We start from the raw sequence: 20,671 nt of genomic DNA, 5'->3' as shown, positions 1-20,671 counted from the left end.
TAAGGAACTGACCTCACAGCCCATTGTTCCGTGGGCTGGTTTCAGTCATTATGCAAATGTACTGTTTATAAGATTGGGGAAACCTGCAGTCAGCTGAGACTGAAGAAGTCACTTGGATGAGTGACGAAACGTTTCTCCCACAAAACGCTACGTCCAGATGAACAGATTCAACTTTTGGAGATCAGTTAATATTAATTTGCCCTATGTGACAGGATTGTTCTCTAATTACTGATAAATTATTAGTTGGTGTCATGACTTTCCATGCCTTTTTGCATTTCCCTTTCTTTATGAGTTCATTACTTTTTTCCTGTGTCATTTCTCATTATTACACATAAGCTAATTTATGGAAATCTCTGGTTTGATTTCTTTGCATGTGTAGATTGGATGAGTTGTTACCGACAGCTGGTGAAAATCCGTGTCAATAGCACCCTTAATAAATATAAATATAAATATATTTACTCGGAAAATTGGTGACATTACCAATACTTATTTTACCCATTGCATGTCAGTCTTATTCTTTATGATCAACAAATTTGATTTGGCAAAGAAGTATATGAATATATAGAATTATATATACTTGAAATGTTTATTTTTAATTCAGACTTCATAATTTTTTATACTTAGACATTTGTGGCATTTTTTTTATATTCCTCCAGATGGCCTGTGCGATGATGGTCGTTGTAAAGATGAGAGTAACATGAAAATACTACTGAGACAAAGAGAAGTTGAAACAGAAGCTGTGCATTATGAGAAACAACTGGTCAAAACTCTTCTGCAAATCTGCCAGGAGGTTCCAGAACACGTGAAAGGTAAGTAATGCTAAGATATACATATATAGTACATATATTTTATTTATATATTTATTTTGGTATTAGGTTAGACAGGATGGTAGTACAAATATTGTCACTGATCACTCATCTCAAAGCAAGAAAGACTTTGAACGTCCTGTTCGTTAGTGACTTTTCTGTGTGCAGTTTGCCTGTTCTCCCTATGTGTATTGTTAGGTACATTTTTGAGAAAGAGAAGACAAATATGCTCATACTGTTTTATTAAGCAGTTGAAGGTTCAAGTCAAAAAACTGCTGCCGTGTCTCTTTGTTCCCTGGGGAAATCCAAACGAACAAAAAGCAGCACACCCATATAGTAAATGCTTTTTATTATGTATGATAAACCAGACACTAAGGTGATTGTTCAAAAGAGTTTAGGGTGGCCTTAGGTCTGATGTTGGCTCAGGTTTCTTCTGCAACTTTCTGGCACTTCTTATGTTTACCTCACCCATTATCATGGCAACCACCTCTTACCCTCCTTTGACCTGCATAAAGACAGAGCTAGGGTGCATTCCATAAGGGCAGATTTATGACCGAGGCCCCATTAATGTGAAGGATCTTAGTCTGTTAATATCCGAGTGACAGTCGACTTCCAAAACTTCTCCACAGTACAAAAAAAAAGACAAAACACAAATATGTGATGCTAATTAGGGCCCGAGCACTGACAGTGCGAAGGCCCTATTGTATCTGCTCCGTTTCTTATTATTATTCAGGCAAAACAAGTGCCTTTTTGAGGGCCTAAACATTCTCAAAAACTCATGAAATTTTGCACACATGCCAGGTCTGGTGAAAAATTTTGTATTTTAATGGTTTTACATATGAGCACTGGGAAATGGCTCTAGAGCGCCACCTATGCCTTGTAAAATGCAGCCCTACGACCACATCGTTTGAGCTACATGTATGAAATCTGGCACACATGTGTATCATGCCAAGACGAACAAAAAAGTCTGTGGGCCCATTGACGCAAACCCAACAGGAAGTCCGCAATTTAGAAGTGAAGGTGACATTTTGGCTCTAATTTTGCCATTTCCATGCCTCGAACTTTTTCGAACTCCTCCTTGGGAATTGGTCGTATAAGCTTCATCTTTGGTCAGTGTCAACTACACACCTGGGCCATGTTAAATTGCGGAGCTTTTGAGTTTTCGCGATAAGGTGAGGTGGTGGCGCCACGGCGAATTTCGATGACTCGCCATGAAAATCTTATTGCCTCTCATTCTGTCATACATTGTCCGATCTAGACCAACGAGCACACATATGATAAGGCTCCACCCCTGAACATATTTCGACTGCCATATTTGACATCAAGGACAGCGCCACCTAGTGGGAACAGGAAATGTCATGTTTTACAATTTGGGGTACAGTATTATGATGGGTAACATCTGCAGCCTCAAATTTCTCCAGGAAAGCCTTAAGGAGTTGGTCTTGGGTTACAGTGAAAACTGTGACTTTTCGCAAAAGGGTGTGACCCTAGCAGCATGGCGAATATTGATGTCTCGCCATGAAGAAACAAATTAGTATAACTCAATGAAATCCAGTCTGATCAGTGCCAGACTTTACAGGCATGATGTCAGACCCGCCCTGAACAGATTGATGTGCCCATTGTCAGGAATACGCAGAGCGCCACCTAGTAGCAACAGGAAGTGTCACGTCTTTCATTTTGTTGTACTGATTTTCACAGGTTCATCATGGCCACCTCAAAAGCGGTGAATATCACGATCAGTCCTTCATGATGCTTCAGTGCAAAAATTGTGACTTTAAACTGAACGGCACACCCTGGTGGCAACGCGGTTCACCATGAAAAATTAAGTGGCTTTTGAGGGGCTTGGAAAGTTTAAGAAGTCTTGAAATTTGGCGCACACCTCCAATGTGATGAGGGCTTTGTTGTTATGTGATCATTTTCATTGAATAGCGCAAAATGGCTCCACAGCGCCCCCTACAAAATTTCAAAACAACAGCCCCTGCTCTGTGTTTTATGTATGAGTCTGAAACCTGGTGAGCTTATAGGAGATATCAAGATGTACAACAAAGTCTCTTGGAGCAATATCCCAAATCCAACAGGAAGTCAGCTATTTTAAAATGAATGTGTAATTTTGGCGATATATTCCCCTCTTTTCAGGCACCGTTCTTTGACGAACTCCTCCAAGGGATTTCATCAGATTGACGCGATCTCCTGTGTGTGGAATCTAAAGACCTTTGTGATGTTAAATTGTGAAGCTTTTTACGTTCAGGGAAACGGGGTGGTCATGGCGGCACGTGGAGTTTCAATCACTCGCCAAAAAGCAGTAATCTGCTGTCACTCAAAAATACAATGTCCAGTCTCTCCCAAAAGTCGCAGGCGTGATGAGACTCGAGCTCGGAAATGTTTGTTATGCCATTTGTCATTAATGGCTAGAGTGCCACCTAGTGGGACAACTATAATCATGATTGAATGAGATGAAATGTTAGCTGGTGGTTAAATGCATGAATTCCATCAATGTGACATCAGATAGGACGTGCTGGTTTTAGGTGTTGAGCGTGCCTCGACGCGCCGGGGTGTGAGGGCCCTCATAACGTTCCTTGCAGCTTTAATTATGAGATGGATCGCTACCTTATAGTGGTGGAGAGCAATGTTCCCTCTAAGCTGCGCGCGTGCACAGTTGCGCACTGCTGGGACCATCTCTGCACACAGAAAATCTACGTTGCACACACACAAAAAAAATGTACCTGAATTGAAATTAAAATTAATACTTTAACAATTCTGTATTGCAGTGTTAGTCAGTAAGTAAGTAGGGTTAGAATGATGCCACCTTATCCCATAGTCCAGACAATAATGCGATTCACATTCGTATATATGCAGCTAATCAACGTGGTTGACAGGCTATGACAGCGTCCTTATGTGCCGACACCGGTGTTTTAGCTAGCAAAGCGGCGTGGCTGATGTGGAGTGAAGCCACGTTAATGACAATGTGTACAACCATTGGAGATGTGAGCAGGACAGACGGAACAATTGACGGAAAAAGTGTGGACTTTATACCAGTTTTTAAATTGTGTTGATAGTCCACGTAAAACCAGAGTTGTGATAAAAAAAATATATGCAATGTTTGGTTTTCTTCCTGAATACTACCGTTGTTTATATTTACTGTGGGAAGAAACGGTAAAAACTGCATTTTATAAGGAAAGCGCTTGAATGCACTCTCCGCATGTGAGCAAAAACAAAACCAAAAAAACCCCACCCTTTCCTATTGGTCGAAAAATGTACCATGTCGACCAATCAAAAAATGATATGGCAACATGGCATTTAGTTGTTTAGGAAAGGGGGAAGTTTTAGGAGTGATGGCGGTGTTCTGAGATGTGAGAGATTTGCGACGTTTAGCGCAAATCTTGTGTAGTTAGTGTGTAGTGTAGTCAATAGTTTTGTTGTGTGTGTCAGAACAATGAGGCGGCTGCTGAATGTTACAGGTGTTACAGGAGTCATACATCTCCTGTTGTCAGGCCTGCAGGTATCAGGCTGTTGTTCTCCTTTATCTCATAGTGGACAGAAATTATTTTTTGGAGTGGCACAAATAATTTGTGTGGCATCAGATTTGATGCAGAACAGCTGATTGTTCTGTAAATAGTTTGAAATGTTTATTTAAAAAACGCATTGGCTGTATTTTTAGGTAAACAGCTGCAAAAAACTTTGTTGTTTGCATAACTCAGTTACTTTTTTGAAGAAGTAACTATATAATTAGTTGCCCAACATTGGTCATTATATACTGTATTTTGCAGACAGAGAGTTACAGGACTCTCTCCCAGACCACAGACTCATACTCATAATACAAGTCAGAGCTTTATGAAAAAAAAGAAAGAAAGAAAGTTGTGTTTTCAAAATTGGAGTTCAAGTTATTTTTACTTCCAATAGTGTTAACATACTACACAGGTCATGAACAAGATTTTTTTAAATTTTCATTGTAAGTGGGCTAAAGCAGTTATTAAAAGTAGTCTAACATAAATGTAAATGCTGTAATTTGATTATTTTAATAAACCATGTAACTTGGATGGATTAGATGCTGGCGTGACCACAGTGCACACGTCTGATGTCGCTCACAGTGGTTAAGGGACCGCTCAGGGAGTTTGTGTGTTCACTCAGACACAAGAAAAATTAGAGGGAACATTGGTGGAGAGGTTTGTGTCTCAGGGATCCCAGCCAATATGTTGTCCAGAGGCTTCTGCATACCTGGTAGGGTCACCCATGGCAAATTGGTCCTGGATGGTGGGAGTCTGTTGTCCTACTGGGAGACTTCAGTGCTCATGTGGGCAATGACAGTGAGACCTGGAGGGGCGTGACTGGGAGGAACAGCCTCCCTGATCTGGTGTTTTGTCATTGGACTTCTGTGCAAACCACAGTTTGGCCATAACGAACACCATGTTCAAACATAAGAGTGTCTATAAGTGCATGTGGTACCAGGATGCTCAAGGCCGCAAGTTGATGATCAATTTTGTAATCATATCACCAGACTACCATATGTTCTGGACACTCAGGTAAAGAGAGGGGCTGAGCTGTCAACTGATCACCATCTGGTGGTGAGTTGGTTAAGGGTAGCGGGGGAGCGCTGCTGGGAACGCCTAGCAGAGGCCCCAGTCTGCAAGATCTTCAACGCACACCTCTGCATTCCGAGGGCGAGGTGGTTATTATATTTATTATATTTATTATATTTATTCTTAAGGTGCGTGTGTATGTGTGTGTATGTGAGTGAGTGTGTGCGAGAATGTGTGTGTGTGTGTGTGTGTGTGTGTGTGTATGTCTGTGTGTGTGTGTGTGTGTTTCTCTGTGTGCGTGACTTCCTGATCACAACTGTTTTTTAACAACATCCTTGGTCATAAAGAGGGTAATCTCCCCCACACCCAATATATGGCTCAATTCCTGTATTGGTTCACCATGCACAACACAGGTGAAGCCATAAAAGTGCAGGAAGCTTACCAACAACAAACAGAACCTTCACATGGGATATGTCTGTGATAAAACACTACAGCCTCCCCCAAAACCTCGACAGGCTGGGGGGGGGCAAAGAAAGGAATGTCTTTGAAACAATTGAAACATTGTTTGAAACAATGTAGAGATGGTAAGCATAAAAATTACAACATTTAACAATTCACTTTAACATATATAACAGATAAATTCGACGTAAAGCTTTATTTTTGTACCGTTTTTTGCTAATAAAAAGCTCAAGAAACGCCAGCCGAAATGGAGTCCCAAGTGCGTCAGAACTACCACCGTGACTGCGAGGCCGCCATCAACCGGATGGTGAACATGGAGCTGTTTGCCTCCATGTTCGCCATATATATTGTTTATCATGACTCTGGTTTTACGTGGCCTATCAACACAATTTAAAAACTGGTATATATCACCTTGTTGCTTTGTCATCTTAAAGTGGTCGTGTGATTGGCTTACCACGACTACTATATTCTTCCTCAGTCAAACAGCAGCACTCATGCGATTGTTTTCCCAGGTGTTGTGCCAAAAAGTGATTTGTCTACCAGAAAGTGATTGCCACTCGCGGGAGCACGCACAGCTGCTTAAAGCTGTAGCGCCTAGATTACTTATGTAGACAGCTACTTCCGTGCAACTGATATAAGATGCGGTAAGCTGAACACAGCTTCAACCGTCTGTTTGTTAAAAAATAGTAACGCGACCGCACCGCATTTTCTTGTTAGTAACGGTAACGGCGTTGTAACGATAGAAATAGTAATTAGATTACTGAAAAAAGTAACGCCATTAGTAATGCCGTTACTTGTAATGCTGTTATTCCCATCACTGGTGATGAGTGATGTCAAAAGTTTTCTCCACTGTAGTATTTGGCATTTTCAACAATATAATGTGATACCCTAATCAAAACACAGCCAATAAAACACAGTTTTCTTCATGTAAAAATCCATCCATCCATCCATCTTCATCCGCTTTATCCGAGTCCGGGTCGCAGGGGGCAGCAGCCTAAGCAGAGAAGCCCAGACCTCCCTCTCCCCAGCCACCTCCTCCAGCTTATCCGGGGGAACACCAAGGCATTCCCAGGCCAGCCGAGAGATATAATCTCTCCAGCGTGTCCTGGGTCTGCCCCGGGGCCTCCTCCCGGTGGGACATGCCCGGAACACCTCACCCAGGAGGCATCCTTATCAGATGCCCGAACCACCTCAACTGGCTCCTTTCGATGTGGAGGAGCAGCGGCTCTACTCTGAGCCCCTCCCGGATGGCCGAACTTCTCACCCTATCTCTAAGGGAGAGGCCAGCCACCCTTCGGAGGAAGCTCATTTCTGCCGCTTGTATCCACAATCTCGTTCTTTCGGTCACTACCCACAGCTCGTGGCCATAGGTGAGGGTAGGGACGTAGATCGACCGGTAAATTGAGAGCTTCGCTTTTACACTCAGCTCCCTCTTCACCACGACGGACCGGTGCAGCGTCCGCATCACTGGAGCCGCAGCACCAATCCGTCTGTCGATCTCCGGCTCCCTTCTCCCATCACTCGCAAACAAGACCCCGAGATACTTGAACTCCTCCACTTGGGGCAGGAACTCATCCCCGACCCGGAGTGGGACAGAACAGAACCGGTGACAAAGGGCAGCCCTGGCGGAGCCCATCACCCACCGGGAACGAGTCCGACTTATTGCCGGCAATGCGAACCAAACTCTTGCAACGGTTGTATAGGGATCGAATGGCCCGTAGCAATGGGCCAGACACCCCATACTCCCGCAACACCTCCCACAGGACACCTCGAGGGGCACGGTCGAATGCCTTCTCCAAGTCCACAAAACACATGTAGACTGGTTGGACAAACTCCCATGCACCCTCAAGTATCCTTGAGAGGATAAAGAGCTGGTCCAGTGTTCCGCGACCAGGACGAAAACCGCATTGTTCCTCCTGTATCCGAGGTTCGACTAGCGGACGAACTCTCCTTTCCAGCACCCTGGCATAGACTTTCCCAGGGAGGCTGAGGAGTGTGATCCCCCTGTAGTTGGAACACACCCTCCGGTCTCCCTTCTTAAAGATGGGGACCAACACCCCGGTCTGCCAATCCAGGGGCACTGCCCCTGATCTCCACGCAACATTGTAGAGGCGTGTCAACCAGGACAGCCCTACAACGTCCAGAGCCTTCAGGAACTCGGGGTGGACCTCATCAACACCAGGGGCTCTGCCACCAAGGAGTTGTATAACTGCCTCAGTGACCTCGCCCCCGGAAATTGGCGGGTCATTCCCCTCATTCCCAGACTCTGCTTCCTCCTCGGAAGACGTGTCAGTGGGATTAAGGAGGTCCTCGAAGTATTCCTTCCACCGCCTGACAATTTTCTCAGTCGACGTCAGCAGCGCTCCGCCAGCACTATACACAGTGCAGGTAGAGCACCGCTTTCCCCTCCTGAGACGCCTGACGGTTTGCCAGAATCTCTTCGAGGCAGTCCGAAAGTCTTTTTCCATGGCCTCTCCGAACTCCTCCCACACCCGAGTTTTTGCTTCAGCCACTGCCCGAGCCGCATTCCGCTTGGCCTGTTGATACCTGTCGGCTGCCTCCGGAGTCCCACAGGCTAACCAAGCCCGATAGGACTCCTTCTTCAGCCTGGTGGCTCCCTTCACCTCTGGTGTCCACCATTTGGTTCGGGGATTACCACCACGGCAGGCACCAACCACCTTGCGGCCACAGCTCAATGCAGCAGCTTCGGCGATGGAGACGCTGAACGTGGTCCATTCGGACTCAATGTCCCCAGTCTCCCTCGGAATGCTGTTGAAGCTCTGCCGGAGGTGTGCGTTGAAGATCTCGCGGACTGGGACCTCTGCTAGACGTTCCCAGCACACCGTCACTACGCGTTTAGGTGCACCGGGTCTGTCCAGCGTCCTCCCCCGCCACCTGATCCAACTCACCACCAGGTGGTGATCAGTTGACAGCTCAGCCCCTCTCTTTACCCGAGTGTCTAGAACATATGGTCGCAGGTCTGGTGATACGATTACAAAATCGATCATCGACCTGCGGCCTAGAGCGTCCTGGTGCCACGTGCACTTATGGACACTCTTATGTTCGAACAAGGTGTTCGTTATGGCCAAACTGTGATTTGCACAGAAGTCCAATAACAAAACACCGCTCAGGGAGGCCGTTCCTCCCAATCATGCCCCTCCAGGTCTCGCTGTTGTTACCCACGTGAGCATTGGACAACAGAGTCTCCAGATGGGGCACCTTCCAGCACCCCCCACCCCCAGAGACTGGTTCCAGAGCCCAAGCCATGCGTAGAGATGAGCCCGACTATATCTAGCCGGTACCTCTCAACCTCACGCACTAACTCAGGCTCCTTCCCCACCAGAGAGGTGACATTCCATGTCCCTATTGCCAGTCTTGGCAGCCGTGGATCAGTCCGCCAGGGCCTCCGCTCCTGGCCGCCGCCCAGCACACAATGCACCCGACCCCTATGGCGCCTTCTGCGGGTGGTGGGCCTGCGGGAGGATGGGCCCATGTCTCCTCTTCGGGCTGTGCCCGGCCGGGCCCCATGGACTAAGCCCCGGCCACCAGACGCTCGCCCTCGGGCACCCTCCCCGGGACTGGCTCCAGGGCGGGGCCCCGGTAACCCTATCCCGGGCAGGGTAAACTGTTCCCTCGATATTCTCTTCATAAGGGTCTTCTGAATCGCTCTTTGTCTGGTCCCTCACCCAAGACCAATTTGCCATGGGAGACCCTACCAGGTGGCAAAAGCCCCCAGACAACATAGCCCCCGGGATCCCTGGGACACACAAACCCCTCCACCACGATAAGGTAGCGATTCACGGAGAGGCATGTAAAAATCAATAACTCAAAATTAGCAACCAAAGCGTTAAGCCTGTAGTTCCACACTCTCATGTGAAGCTACAGTCTCCCCCTCTGGTCTCTCTTGTCCTCCTGCTCCTGCAAAAAACAAAACAAAGCAAAGCATCCTTAGTCTACATTGTCAGTCTATCACAGTCCAGTCACATGGATTCAATCACATGCATCCATACCAGATATTGCTGATAGAGTCTCACGTGCAAAATATTCCAGTCTCCATCAACAGCAAGATCACATCAGATTTTTAAAAGAAAAACAATTCTTTATGATTTTGTACTGGATTGACTCGCTGCAATCCTTTTAGACTCAGGACTTACCATCTCATGTGATCAGTGTCCCATATATAAGTTAATTTCTCCAACGCCCATTATAATCATAGAGAAGCACACTTTGCGACTGTTTCCAATAAGAATATTTCATAGCACTTTAAGGCCTGGATAAACGAGAGCTGATTCTTAAATCATGAACTCACAAAATATCACCACCGGTGGATCACACCTCTTAGATTTCATTTTTTATCTCAGTGCACTGTAACAAAAGCAAAAACAAAAGTAATCCATAAAATAGTAAAATAACAAATACTAGGGCCAGTTCCAGACATGTCCAAGCATAAAACCATCTCTCTCCCTCAGAGAAGAAGGAAACAACCCCCCGAACCTCACTGATAAAATCAACCTACTGCTAAGGAAAATCAACAGAAAACTCACAGGAAAAGTTTATTCCTCCGCATGGGACAATATTGTCTGGGAACCTCAGGTGCAGAGTCGCATTCACGGCTCCTGGTTTTAATTAGTTTCTGATACTTTCTTGGTCTGAACTCAGACTTAAGTGTTACTCTGTGACTCGTCAAGCTCTGTTACAATCGTCCATAAATGTGTCCAGATCTTCACACCTGTTGTTACTAGACCTATCAAGGGGAAATGCAACTTCTTTTGTACCTCCATGAATTAAATCTCAATCATAGAAAATGCAGTACTCCGAATTAAACATTACACAGTTAGTTTATCATTTTCACTCTGTACCACTGCTCCTCATATCTCTCATCAGGCTGTGTGAAGCACAGTGAACAATTCTGTCCAGGCTTTGAGCAGCCATAAACATCCTGAAGCATGCAGTCATGGGCAAGAAAGTCCACTCTCTCTACACACCGACATTTTCATAAGCAGAGAATTATAGACCTTGTTTGTTAAATGTACATAAGTGCTCTCTGGATAACATAAAATGCTTTCTGTGTAATCAATCTTGTAACAGATTCTGTATGTGTGTGTGTGTGTGTGTGTGTATGTATGTGTTTGTGTGTGTGTGTGTGTGTGTCTGCAGCATTTTGCATATCAGCATGAGCATTTGTGAGCAAAGCATTCTTCATTGCATCAGCATGTGTGTGTGTATTTTGTGTGTGGATCACTTCTCAGTGAATCATCATTTCGGTTTAGGTGTGTGGTGTGTGTCATTTCTCACTCGATCACGAGTGTACATGTGTTTGTTATGTTGTATGTGTATATTACTTCATACTGAGTCAGTGTGTGTGTAGATGTATGTGTAGTGTGTTCATCACCTTCCTGTTCTGGTGTCTTGGGTAAATCACGGTCTGAAGCGTACCCTGGGGTACTGCCCTCCTCCTTTTCAGTCTGTTTTGTGACCACTACTGCTGCTGCTGCTCACAGTTTTGTCCATCCTGGTTCTGACCCCAATTGGGGCAGTCCTTTCTCCAGTGTCCATGCTCGCCACAGGTGAAACTTGCATCCTTTTCTGTGTTTTGTCTGTTCTGAGGTGCCTTTTGACCTCAGTTGCTCCTTCTGTCTCTGGCACGACCTTTTCTCTGCTGCCCGCTCATCCATGTTGGTCCGTCACTGCCCTGCACAGTGTTAATACAGAGTTATCAAGGTCAGCATTCTTTTGCTCGGCCTCACTTTTCATCCGGGCTTGATGGGCGTCTCGTCACAGCTCTGTTAGCTGAAGTTGTCTGGGAATTTCCCCGTGTAGTGAAACGGGCCTTGGGTTTAGCGCCCTCCGTCTCCGCTGTGTGAGATCCCTTTCCTGCAGCACCGTTGACATTTTGTTGTTGTGGGTCCAGCTGCTGCAGCGTTTTGCCAGGGTCACTTCGAAGGTGGTAGAGGGGAGAGCAGGAGTCCATGTCAGCCTTGGCTTTCAGGGCCTGCAAAGCAGCCTGTAATGGGGCATAAAAGAAAACAAAAACAAAAACAAAAAAACAGACAGGAGGGTACGAACAGGAAAATGACGGAGAGGGGAGAAACGCTGGGCCAGGCCCTGTGTCAGCCTTCTCTACCCTTTTTTAAAAATAATATAATCAACTCATAGCTCACCAAGATGACAGGACAACAGAGATGCATATTTAAAATATTACCACAAAATAGAATTTTCTTCATACAGTAATCACTTGTGTTGCTCAATCAGTAGAAAACATCTCACAATTTGACTATCTTAACCACTAAATTTATTGTTTCATCACTGGTTGGTCATACCAGTCTCTTTCTTTCTTTTAAAGTTACGCTGTTGTCCTGCAATCCGGGGTGTTTGTTTTGTCAGTAGTGGATAAACTCAGCATTTAACAACAAGTCAAACAACTCAGTGTGTGTTAAATTCTCCCTGCTTTAATAGTGCTGAGAAGTATGTACGTGTTCATAAGTGTAAGCTGATTTTCATTGTATGTGTGGGTTAGTAAGCAGTTCAATGTATGCGCATGGCGTGAAGCTGTGGACCATTACTTCTAGAAGGGAGATGCGCCCTTCACGCCACGTTGCCACGGATCTCAAAATGGTGGTGTGGTGCTTCTCCTTTTATAAGAAGCTGTCCCACTCTAGTCTAAACAACGTTTCACAGGCATTCAGTAATCACATTGCATAGCCTACTCAGAGGTTATTGTCTATTAGCTGCAACACATTTTTCTCAGCTCCAGCGTGGCTACAACCTTGCTCTACTCCAGTGGTTCCCAAACTTTTTTTTGCTAGGACCCCCTTTGTTTTACAAGAAAAATGTTCGCGCTTTATGCTACGTCCACACCTACACGGGTATTTTTGAAAACGCAGCTTTGACACATACGCAACGTCAAAGGTATGTGCCTTTTTTCACGTCACGCTGTGCGCCACGTTATTGTTTATATGAGATGAATTGCAGAATGGCAGATAGAGACAAAATACTGTTAATCTGACTATCTTCAGTTTTTACACGCTTACATATACAGACGCAGTTACTGTCCCTCCATTTAGAAAGGCAGAGGCGTCATGGTGTGATTATTTTACGTGTAGTTGTTTTTTTCCTGTGTAATAATATTCAACATTGCTATCAATAGATTTTTCAAAAAATGCCCCTCTGTGCAAAATGGGTTTAAAAACATAAACAACTGTGGGATACTGTTTGTCTGTGATTTGGACAGGGGGAACAAATTGTGGCAGGATCAGCCTGATATTATTTGTATCCCACTGTAACTTTACTGTATAAAGAGCTAACATGTCCAAAATGTCATCTGCTCTACTCCCTTCTAATCTAAACAACAGCATTTCTGTAATTCTCCACTAAAGGAAGGTCCCGCGTTATCTACTTTTCCCCAGGCAAGCGTGTGCAAGAATCTACTACATTCCTATCCCAAGGACACGTAGTCTGATGCCTTTATTTTCCAGGGCCGTGTCCACTTGATACTACACTATATAACTTTATAAGGCTTATTAATATGAAGCATAGCATTATTGAGGCACTGAAAAATTATTTATTCCCAACACCACTTAATACTATAATATATGACTTTATAACACTAATTAATAAAAAAGCATAGCATTATTGAGGCTCTGCAAATTATTTAATCCCAACAGCACTCAACAACAAAATGGTAAATGGCCTGTATTTGTATAACGCTTTTACTTAGTCCCTATGGACCCCAAAGCGCTTTACACTACATTCAGTCATCCACCCATTCACACTCACATTCACACACTGGTGATGGCAAACTACATTGTAGCCACAGCTGCCCTGCACTGACAGAGGCGACGCTGCTGGACACTGGCGCCACCAGGCCCTCTGACCACCACCAGTAGGCAACGGGTGAAGTGTCTTGCTGAAGGACACAACAACCGAGACTGTCGGAGTCGTGGCTCGAACCGGCAACCTTCCAGTTACAAGACAAACTGCCAACTCTTGCGGCCCCAAAAAGGGGCAAATTGCATTTTATTTCTTCACGTCAATATATGGGCCGCAAGTAGGGTTGACGTGGGCCGCAAGTGGCCCCCGGGCCACGAGTTTGAGACCTCTGTTGTAGGGTCTACCTTACAATATAAAACACCTTGAGGTGACTGTTGTTATGATTTAGTGCTGTATAAATAAAATTTAATTGAACTGAATTCTTGCACTTTTTAAACTATTAGCCTGCTCGGCTAGTTGTTAGCAAGTATTTATATTATTCAATTATTACTGAATTGAACTGAACTGAATTATGTTGTAAACTGTCTGGATGTGCTTGGGAAGAGAGAGATTATTTTATTGCATAATATAATACTGATCACATAAGCTGATTGCGCCACTCAGTACAACCAGCCACATAAGGAAAAATAATTTTCTCACTCCAGTTTCTCGGTCTACATTGTAGCCAATGTTCTGGTGAACCACTGGTCACCTGACTCAAACAGGGGCTCCTCCACACAGTCCTCATTCATATAGTGCCTCATGAGCCTGAACATTACAGCTGACAGGTGGATTTCCCTGTGTCAGTTTAGCTAGTCAAATAATGAAGAACCACTTACTGCTAAAGAAGCAGAGAGTGAAAGTGGATCATATATCATGGGTTTTAACATAAAACTCATTGTTGCACCAATGGGCAGCACAAAAGTGATCCCCTTAGACCAGGGCTCTAGAGTGCGACCAATCTGGTCGCAAATGCGACCAAATTTTTCAATGGTACGACTAAAAAAAAATCTTTGGTCGCACCAGTGCGACGAACTGTTCGGGTAACAAAAAAAAAAAATCTCTGCAACTCTCCGTGTGGTCAACAACAGACACACATTATGCCCCTATCGCGGACTAAACCAATCAGAGATAGTCAGAGGCAGGACTTCTCTGATTGGCCGTGGTCCAGTTGAAAGTGCAGGTGGATAGAGAGAGGTGAGTAGCTTGAATAAAGCGATATCGATTCATTAAATCCTGAATCAACTTTTAAATATAACTGTGTTTTGCCAGAAACGCCAGATTCTCAGATTAAAGCTCACAAAACTATTTCAACAACCACAAAACAGCAAATGAGAGCAGGTACACAGAGTCCACACAAAGACGTAAACACAGAGCGCGGACCCGACGGACACGGACACGCTGTCGGAGCTCACCGATTCTGATGCGTCGGGTCCGCTCTGTGTTTACGTCTTTTGCGCTAGATTCTGAGCTACAGGTTTTGTCTCTCTCCAACCAAAATTCACAGAGCCAGCAGCAAAAGAAGCAGCAAACTACGCTTCACATTTGATAAACGTAGTCATGACTTCCCTCTGACTTTTGGTGTTTTGTTTCCAGCATGATAAAAATCACACTTCATGTACAGCTCTCTCTCTCTCTCTCTGTACTTCAAGAACAGTTTCCAGTCTCAAATCTCTGTTTTCTGCATTATTCATTCGCTTATTACCCACCAGTCTACCATAGCGCTGTCGGCCACTGTCTTTTTCCTTTCTTTCTTTCTTTCTTTCTTTCTTTCTTTCTTTCTTTCTTTTTTTTTTTACTCAAATGTCCTCAGACAAGAAAGCCTAATTTCTGCTGTTCAATACTGAAGAAATTTAAACTTTTTAAAATTATGCAAAATTGCAGAAAATTGCAGAATATTTTTAAGGTTATCTGGAAGGAAAATCTCCTTCATGTTTTTCTGTGTTTTATTCTCAGTCACTTTGACACAAAGGCATCTGCTGTGATGTTCACAATTCTGATGAAGTCTCACATGTATCAGTACTGATAAATGATCAGAATTATAATATTTCTGACTGTTTGAGGCAAAGTTGAATCGAATCAGGACTTTGAGAACCGGAATCGAATGGATTATAGAAATCAGTGATGATACCCAGCCCTAGTGAGCAGCCTAGGCCTGACAGAAGTGGATGTAGCTGTGGGTAATAAGAAAAGATGAAAAGAACTATTGATAACTTTTTTGTTAAGTTAAGGCCTGATCTGTCTGAAATTCATAGCCAGTGCTAACACAGTGCCATCAATCTTTGAATGCTGAAAAAACAGCAGTGTATCCAGAAAACACATTATATGCTGCAATAAATGCACTGCCCAAGTGTCCCCTCTCCCTACTGCCTTTCAGCAGCAGGCAGCAGCAAACAGGTCGTCAGAGGAGGCCGAGATGATGATTAAGTTTAACATTTTCTACAATATTGACAAAGCACTTTAAGTACAAGATTGTTAGTTAATCATTTACAAATGAATATTGTCTGTATGGACTACAATTTCCCCCCCAAAAAAGTGCACATGTAAAACTGCGGTGTTAAGCGATGAAAAATTTGAGTGCGCCTAACTTTTGCACCGGTGCGCCTAACTTTTTTAAGTTAGGCGCACCGGTGCAACCGTGGAAAAAAGTTAGTCTAAAGCCCTGCCTTAGACTGATTTTTTTTTTTAGTGTCCCTGTTTTCCACGGAGTTATTGGTTCTATCACTAGTTAGCTAACATAAACTACTTTATAATCCTATTGACCACAACTAACCAACCAATCCAGTGTAACATTCCGTAATGATAGAAGATGGCATAACATGTTTTTAAAACTTTAACTTTAAGCCCTTATTTCACTGGGTTAAGTGCGCTATCTTAGGCAATTCACCAGAAGCAAGTGCTGTAGACAGCCAGTGAGCACAAAATACTGTGGGAAGAAAATTCAGGGCAAACCCTGCAAACCAAACTGTGAGCAACTTTACAGGCAAGACAATGTAGGTCTATCAGCTGCCGCTGGAGACAGAGCCCTAAAAATAAAATAATCACTATCACTATCATTACTGTATATTTCATTATTAAAACTAATAAGCACTGTCTCCAAAACCACTCACCAGAGTAATGGGACGATCTATCGCAGAGTGTTCTGTCATCTCAGCATATAAATCGGAGTAGCATACATTGCGTTATTTAGCATTTGTGTGCATGGCCTTTGTAAAACCAGTTCCACCATGTCAATTCAGCATAGAGATGACAAACGTTAACTTCCAGCCATTAATTTCCAGCAATTTTGACTTGAAAGACACTGAGGCTGAAAATACTGCAGTTAAGGCTAAGAAAATAATTGTTGTTGTTTAATATGTACAAACATTTTTGTAATAACAGCTTTTCCACATTGAATCCACAGTTGACTTGAATGGTTTGGATAAGAAACTTCAGCAGAACTTTGAGACAATGAATCTGAATGAATTTATGAAGGTTCACACTCTGGATGGCCTGAACTCTAGTGCAACAGCGAATGTCACTTACTTCAACCTGTGTGATGAAACCCACCAGATGGCTTCTGATATCCATGCCATTAAAGATAGTGGAATCTTTAAAATGTGCTGGGCAAACCAAGTGGAGGTACTGACAAGAGACCAATCTCAAGAAGGCAACAGTGACAGAAATCGGGAAATCTACACTTTTGAGCAGGTCTATAACAAAATATTCCAGACCTGCTACACCAACTACAAAAGGCTTTATGTTAGTCTTAAGAGTGGGGAGCTTCTACTGGAGGAAACTGACAGCATCTTTAAAGCCTATAAAGGCAAGTATGAAGACTTGGAGAAAGACTTAAACATCATGTGCAGAGTAGACCCATCTGATGACAAATCATGGATCAGTGAAAGGGTTAACCAGATTCAGCAGTACCAGGATATTCATCTAGCACTGGAAACTTCTAAAATTGTCATGGATATCAAAAATATAATATGTCCACAAGGGGACTTCAGTGCACTGAAGAAACTGCTTCAAATGGTATGTTCACACCCACTTAAGATCATTACAAATAAGTTCATTTGAAGAAACTCTAGCTGTTGGCAGGATATTAACATCAGGCTTACGTTTGAACTTTTGATATAGAAAAATGTAGTTGTGTTTAGTTGTAGAAGAGATATTCTTTATACATATTATATAATTAAGTAATTAGGATAAATTATCATTCACTATTACAGTTTTTCTCAGTTGCTTTGGTGCATTTCTCACAACAGAATTAAACTTTGCACAATAGTTAGTTCAACCTCCACAACATGTAGTCGTTTTGGCACAACCTTGTGGCGGTTTCATGTTCATTTCGTCCAAAGGCAAATGCTTTTGGACATGAAGCAGTTGAGTAAGTACAAATATCTAAAGAATGGTCACTTTTGATTTGCTATTCATCACTATCTCCTTGCTTCTATCATGAATGTCACAATTATTTATACTTGTACCGGCTGAATAGTCATTGTCCATACAACTAATAGTCTTCATTTCATTGCTTGTGTCAGTGCACTCAAAATTGTTGAACATCTTGTCAAACAATTTGTACACCCATTTTGAAAACCCTATTTTTAAGGAGTTTCCATGAAAATCTCCATACATTACTTTTCTCAGGTGAACCTTATCTCACACTAATGAAAATTGGTGTGTGTTACTCTTACTTGCAACCAATGAAAAGCCTCTTCTACCCAGTCATAGGTGAATCGCGTTACAGTATCCCCTACTCTACAAGTATATACTGTATATAATGTAAACCAACAGACAGGATTGACATGAGGTGCATACTGAATCTACAAAAGCTTGTGATGACATCACAGCAGAGTCTTGCAGAGGGTGGATTCGACACTCCAGACGATACTTTCCCCGATGCAACAATAGAGCTGACATTCGCTGTGATGTTGATGCAAATATGTGGGCAGACAGACGGGAGTGTCTAGATATCAATGATTGATATGCAGCAGTGTCTGTTTTTCAGGGGGGGTTTTTGTTTCATAACTACTGCAGTAAGGTTTACTGTCTAAGTGAGTTTATGTTTGCTGTAAAATATTTGATTTATTGTATTTCCCCAGTTGCACAATGCTGTGCACAGTTTCAATTGAATATTATCAAGAGTGCATATGAAGTGTCTTGAGTTTCCTTTACAATTTATGGTTTTCAGACTTGACATGTCATTGGGAAGCACCTACAAAGAAATCCGTCACAATGAGAACATGTTCAAACCATTTGATTTTGTGACCAAAGGTGCTGGTGTACTGACTTGTAATTGTGACAGCCCAGACACTTTGATTGATATAAGTACTTGCTTTTGATGAATATATTATCTGTTTTGATTAAGGGACTTTAAAGCATTGACTACTTATTTTGAACAACTGACTTTTCTTTTTGATGAAGTGACTCACTTTTGCAAGTTATCCACCGTGTTTTGCAGTTTGCACTAATTGTTTTGAGAAGAGCCTTAGTAGTGGTGCAGAGATCAATTCTGTTGTGAGAAATGCACCAAAGCAACTGAGAAAAACTGTAATAACATTTAACTATAGCCACTGGTAAAAATTAGTTTGGTTTTGTTCTCTGGCGAAATGATGAAATCTAAACAAACTTCAGTGCAATTAAATATGTGTGACATAAACAATAATCATTTTTGCATATGTATACTTTTCTTAAAAATCTATTATCATGCGATTTAGTGTAAATGTGCATTTTTCAGAATGAATCCAACTTCAAGAAAAACAATCTAAGCTACATTGATGATGCTTTTCTACATGCAAAAAATATTCTGAAAGACATTTCAGACGATCGTAAGGAATGTCTGCAAACACTCATTCAGAGTAAAGACTTTATCCAGTGGACTAAACAAGAACTTAAAGGTACAGAGATTTCATTTTTTGATTATTAAAAATTAAATGCATTTTACAACATCTGAAGGATGCTTTTAATTGCAGACATCAATGAGCTGAAAGTGTTTGTTGACCTGGCATCAATCTCTGCTGGAGAAAATGATATGGATGTCGATCGAGTGGCCTGTCTTCATGATGCTGTTCTTGGTTACTCATCCATGCTGTATGATCTGAAGCAGGATTCTGATTTTGCGAAGTTCAATGACTCATTAAAAAAATTGTGGAGGGCACTTGATAATGACCAAAATATACCAAAAAAGCTGGTAAGATTCCGTCTTTCATGCCATGCTATAACTAACATTAACACTCTAGTCAAACCAGAGTTAAAATAACTGAGCAAAAATGCAACTATGGAAAAAATTGGTAGGTCAGCATAGAAACAGGTAGAAGTACTGCTATTATAGTAACTGATAAAGAAACAAGCCCCGTGTACGAAATACTTTGCCTGTGATGCAAATAAACAAATATGATCAAATAACTTGCTTGCTGTAATTCGCATAGGGTAATTTTATTTCAAATCAACCTAGTCTTCTTCTCAATAGTCTCCAGTTTGCATTAAAAAAAATTCATGGTACATTGTTTGAATAAAAGGCCTGACAAAAGAGCAAAAGAGACAAAAGAGATGTTATTGAATCAGGACATGTGTTTTTTTGTCTATACCAGTAAAATTCACCAAGAAATAGCAGTTTAAAAAGTGCCCTCCATCTTGGCTATTTCTGCCCAAGATATGAGAACGGTTGACATTTCTTTAAGCTCAGAAACTAAAACGGCATTCACATTAATTATAGGCTCTGATGTTTAAAGTGCTGAAATTGCAAAGCCAGAACTTGCTCTGTTCATTTCTTTTGATCCAGCATTTACTGACTCATTTTTTTTGACTGATGTCTCATTTCAGTGGGATACTTCACGACACCTGGAATGGTTAAAGTCTGTTAGAGAAAGTCATGGATCTGTTGAATTCTCATCTCTGTCTCTGGCTACATCTGTCAATAACAAAGGGATATATATCATTAAGGCACAAGACCAGCAACAGGTACATACATGATTACATGACAATAATCCTTGATTTTGAAATAATTTTCACAACTGTAATATCACATATGTGTTGCTTTATTGTGTTTTTTCTTAACTTTTTTTTGTTACTTTTCCTATGATTATTTCTTGTAATTTTCTGAATTTTAAAAAAATCTGAGAAATTAATGTTCATGTGGGCTGAGATTAATTTTCCTTT

The 20,671-nt window shown here is 42.5% G+C and overlaps 1 protein-coding gene across 3 annotated transcripts in view; it reads left to right on the top strand.

Annotated features, from left to right (window-relative positions):
• LOC102077429 (E3 ubiquitin-protein ligase rnf213-alpha) overlaps positions 1-20,671 on the top strand; it is an 84,671-nt gene that overhangs the window by 20,874 nt on the left and 43,126 nt on the right. For all 3 annotated transcript variants that reach the window (XM_025898840.1, XM_013273704.3, XM_019345965.2), the window contains 5 exons: positions 657-809; positions 16,935-17,545; positions 19,251-19,410; positions 19,486-19,703; positions 20,336-20,473. In XM_025898840.1, coding sequence (XP_025754625.1) covers positions 657-809; positions 16,935-17,545; positions 19,251-19,410; positions 19,486-19,703; positions 20,336-20,473 — 1,280 coding nt within the window. The remainder of the gene's footprint in view (positions 1-656; positions 810-16,934; positions 17,546-19,250; positions 19,411-19,485; positions 19,704-20,335; positions 20,474-20,671) is intronic.

The sequence above is a fragment of the Oreochromis niloticus genome, linkage group LG15 (assembly GCF_001858045.2).
Source record: "Oreochromis niloticus isolate F11D_XX linkage group LG15, O_niloticus_UMD_NMBU, whole genome shotgun sequence".
Taxonomy (NCBI): Eukaryota; Metazoa; Chordata; class Actinopteri; order Cichliformes; family Cichlidae; genus Oreochromis; species Oreochromis niloticus.
This window is presented reverse-complemented; position numbering and strand designations above follow the sequence as displayed.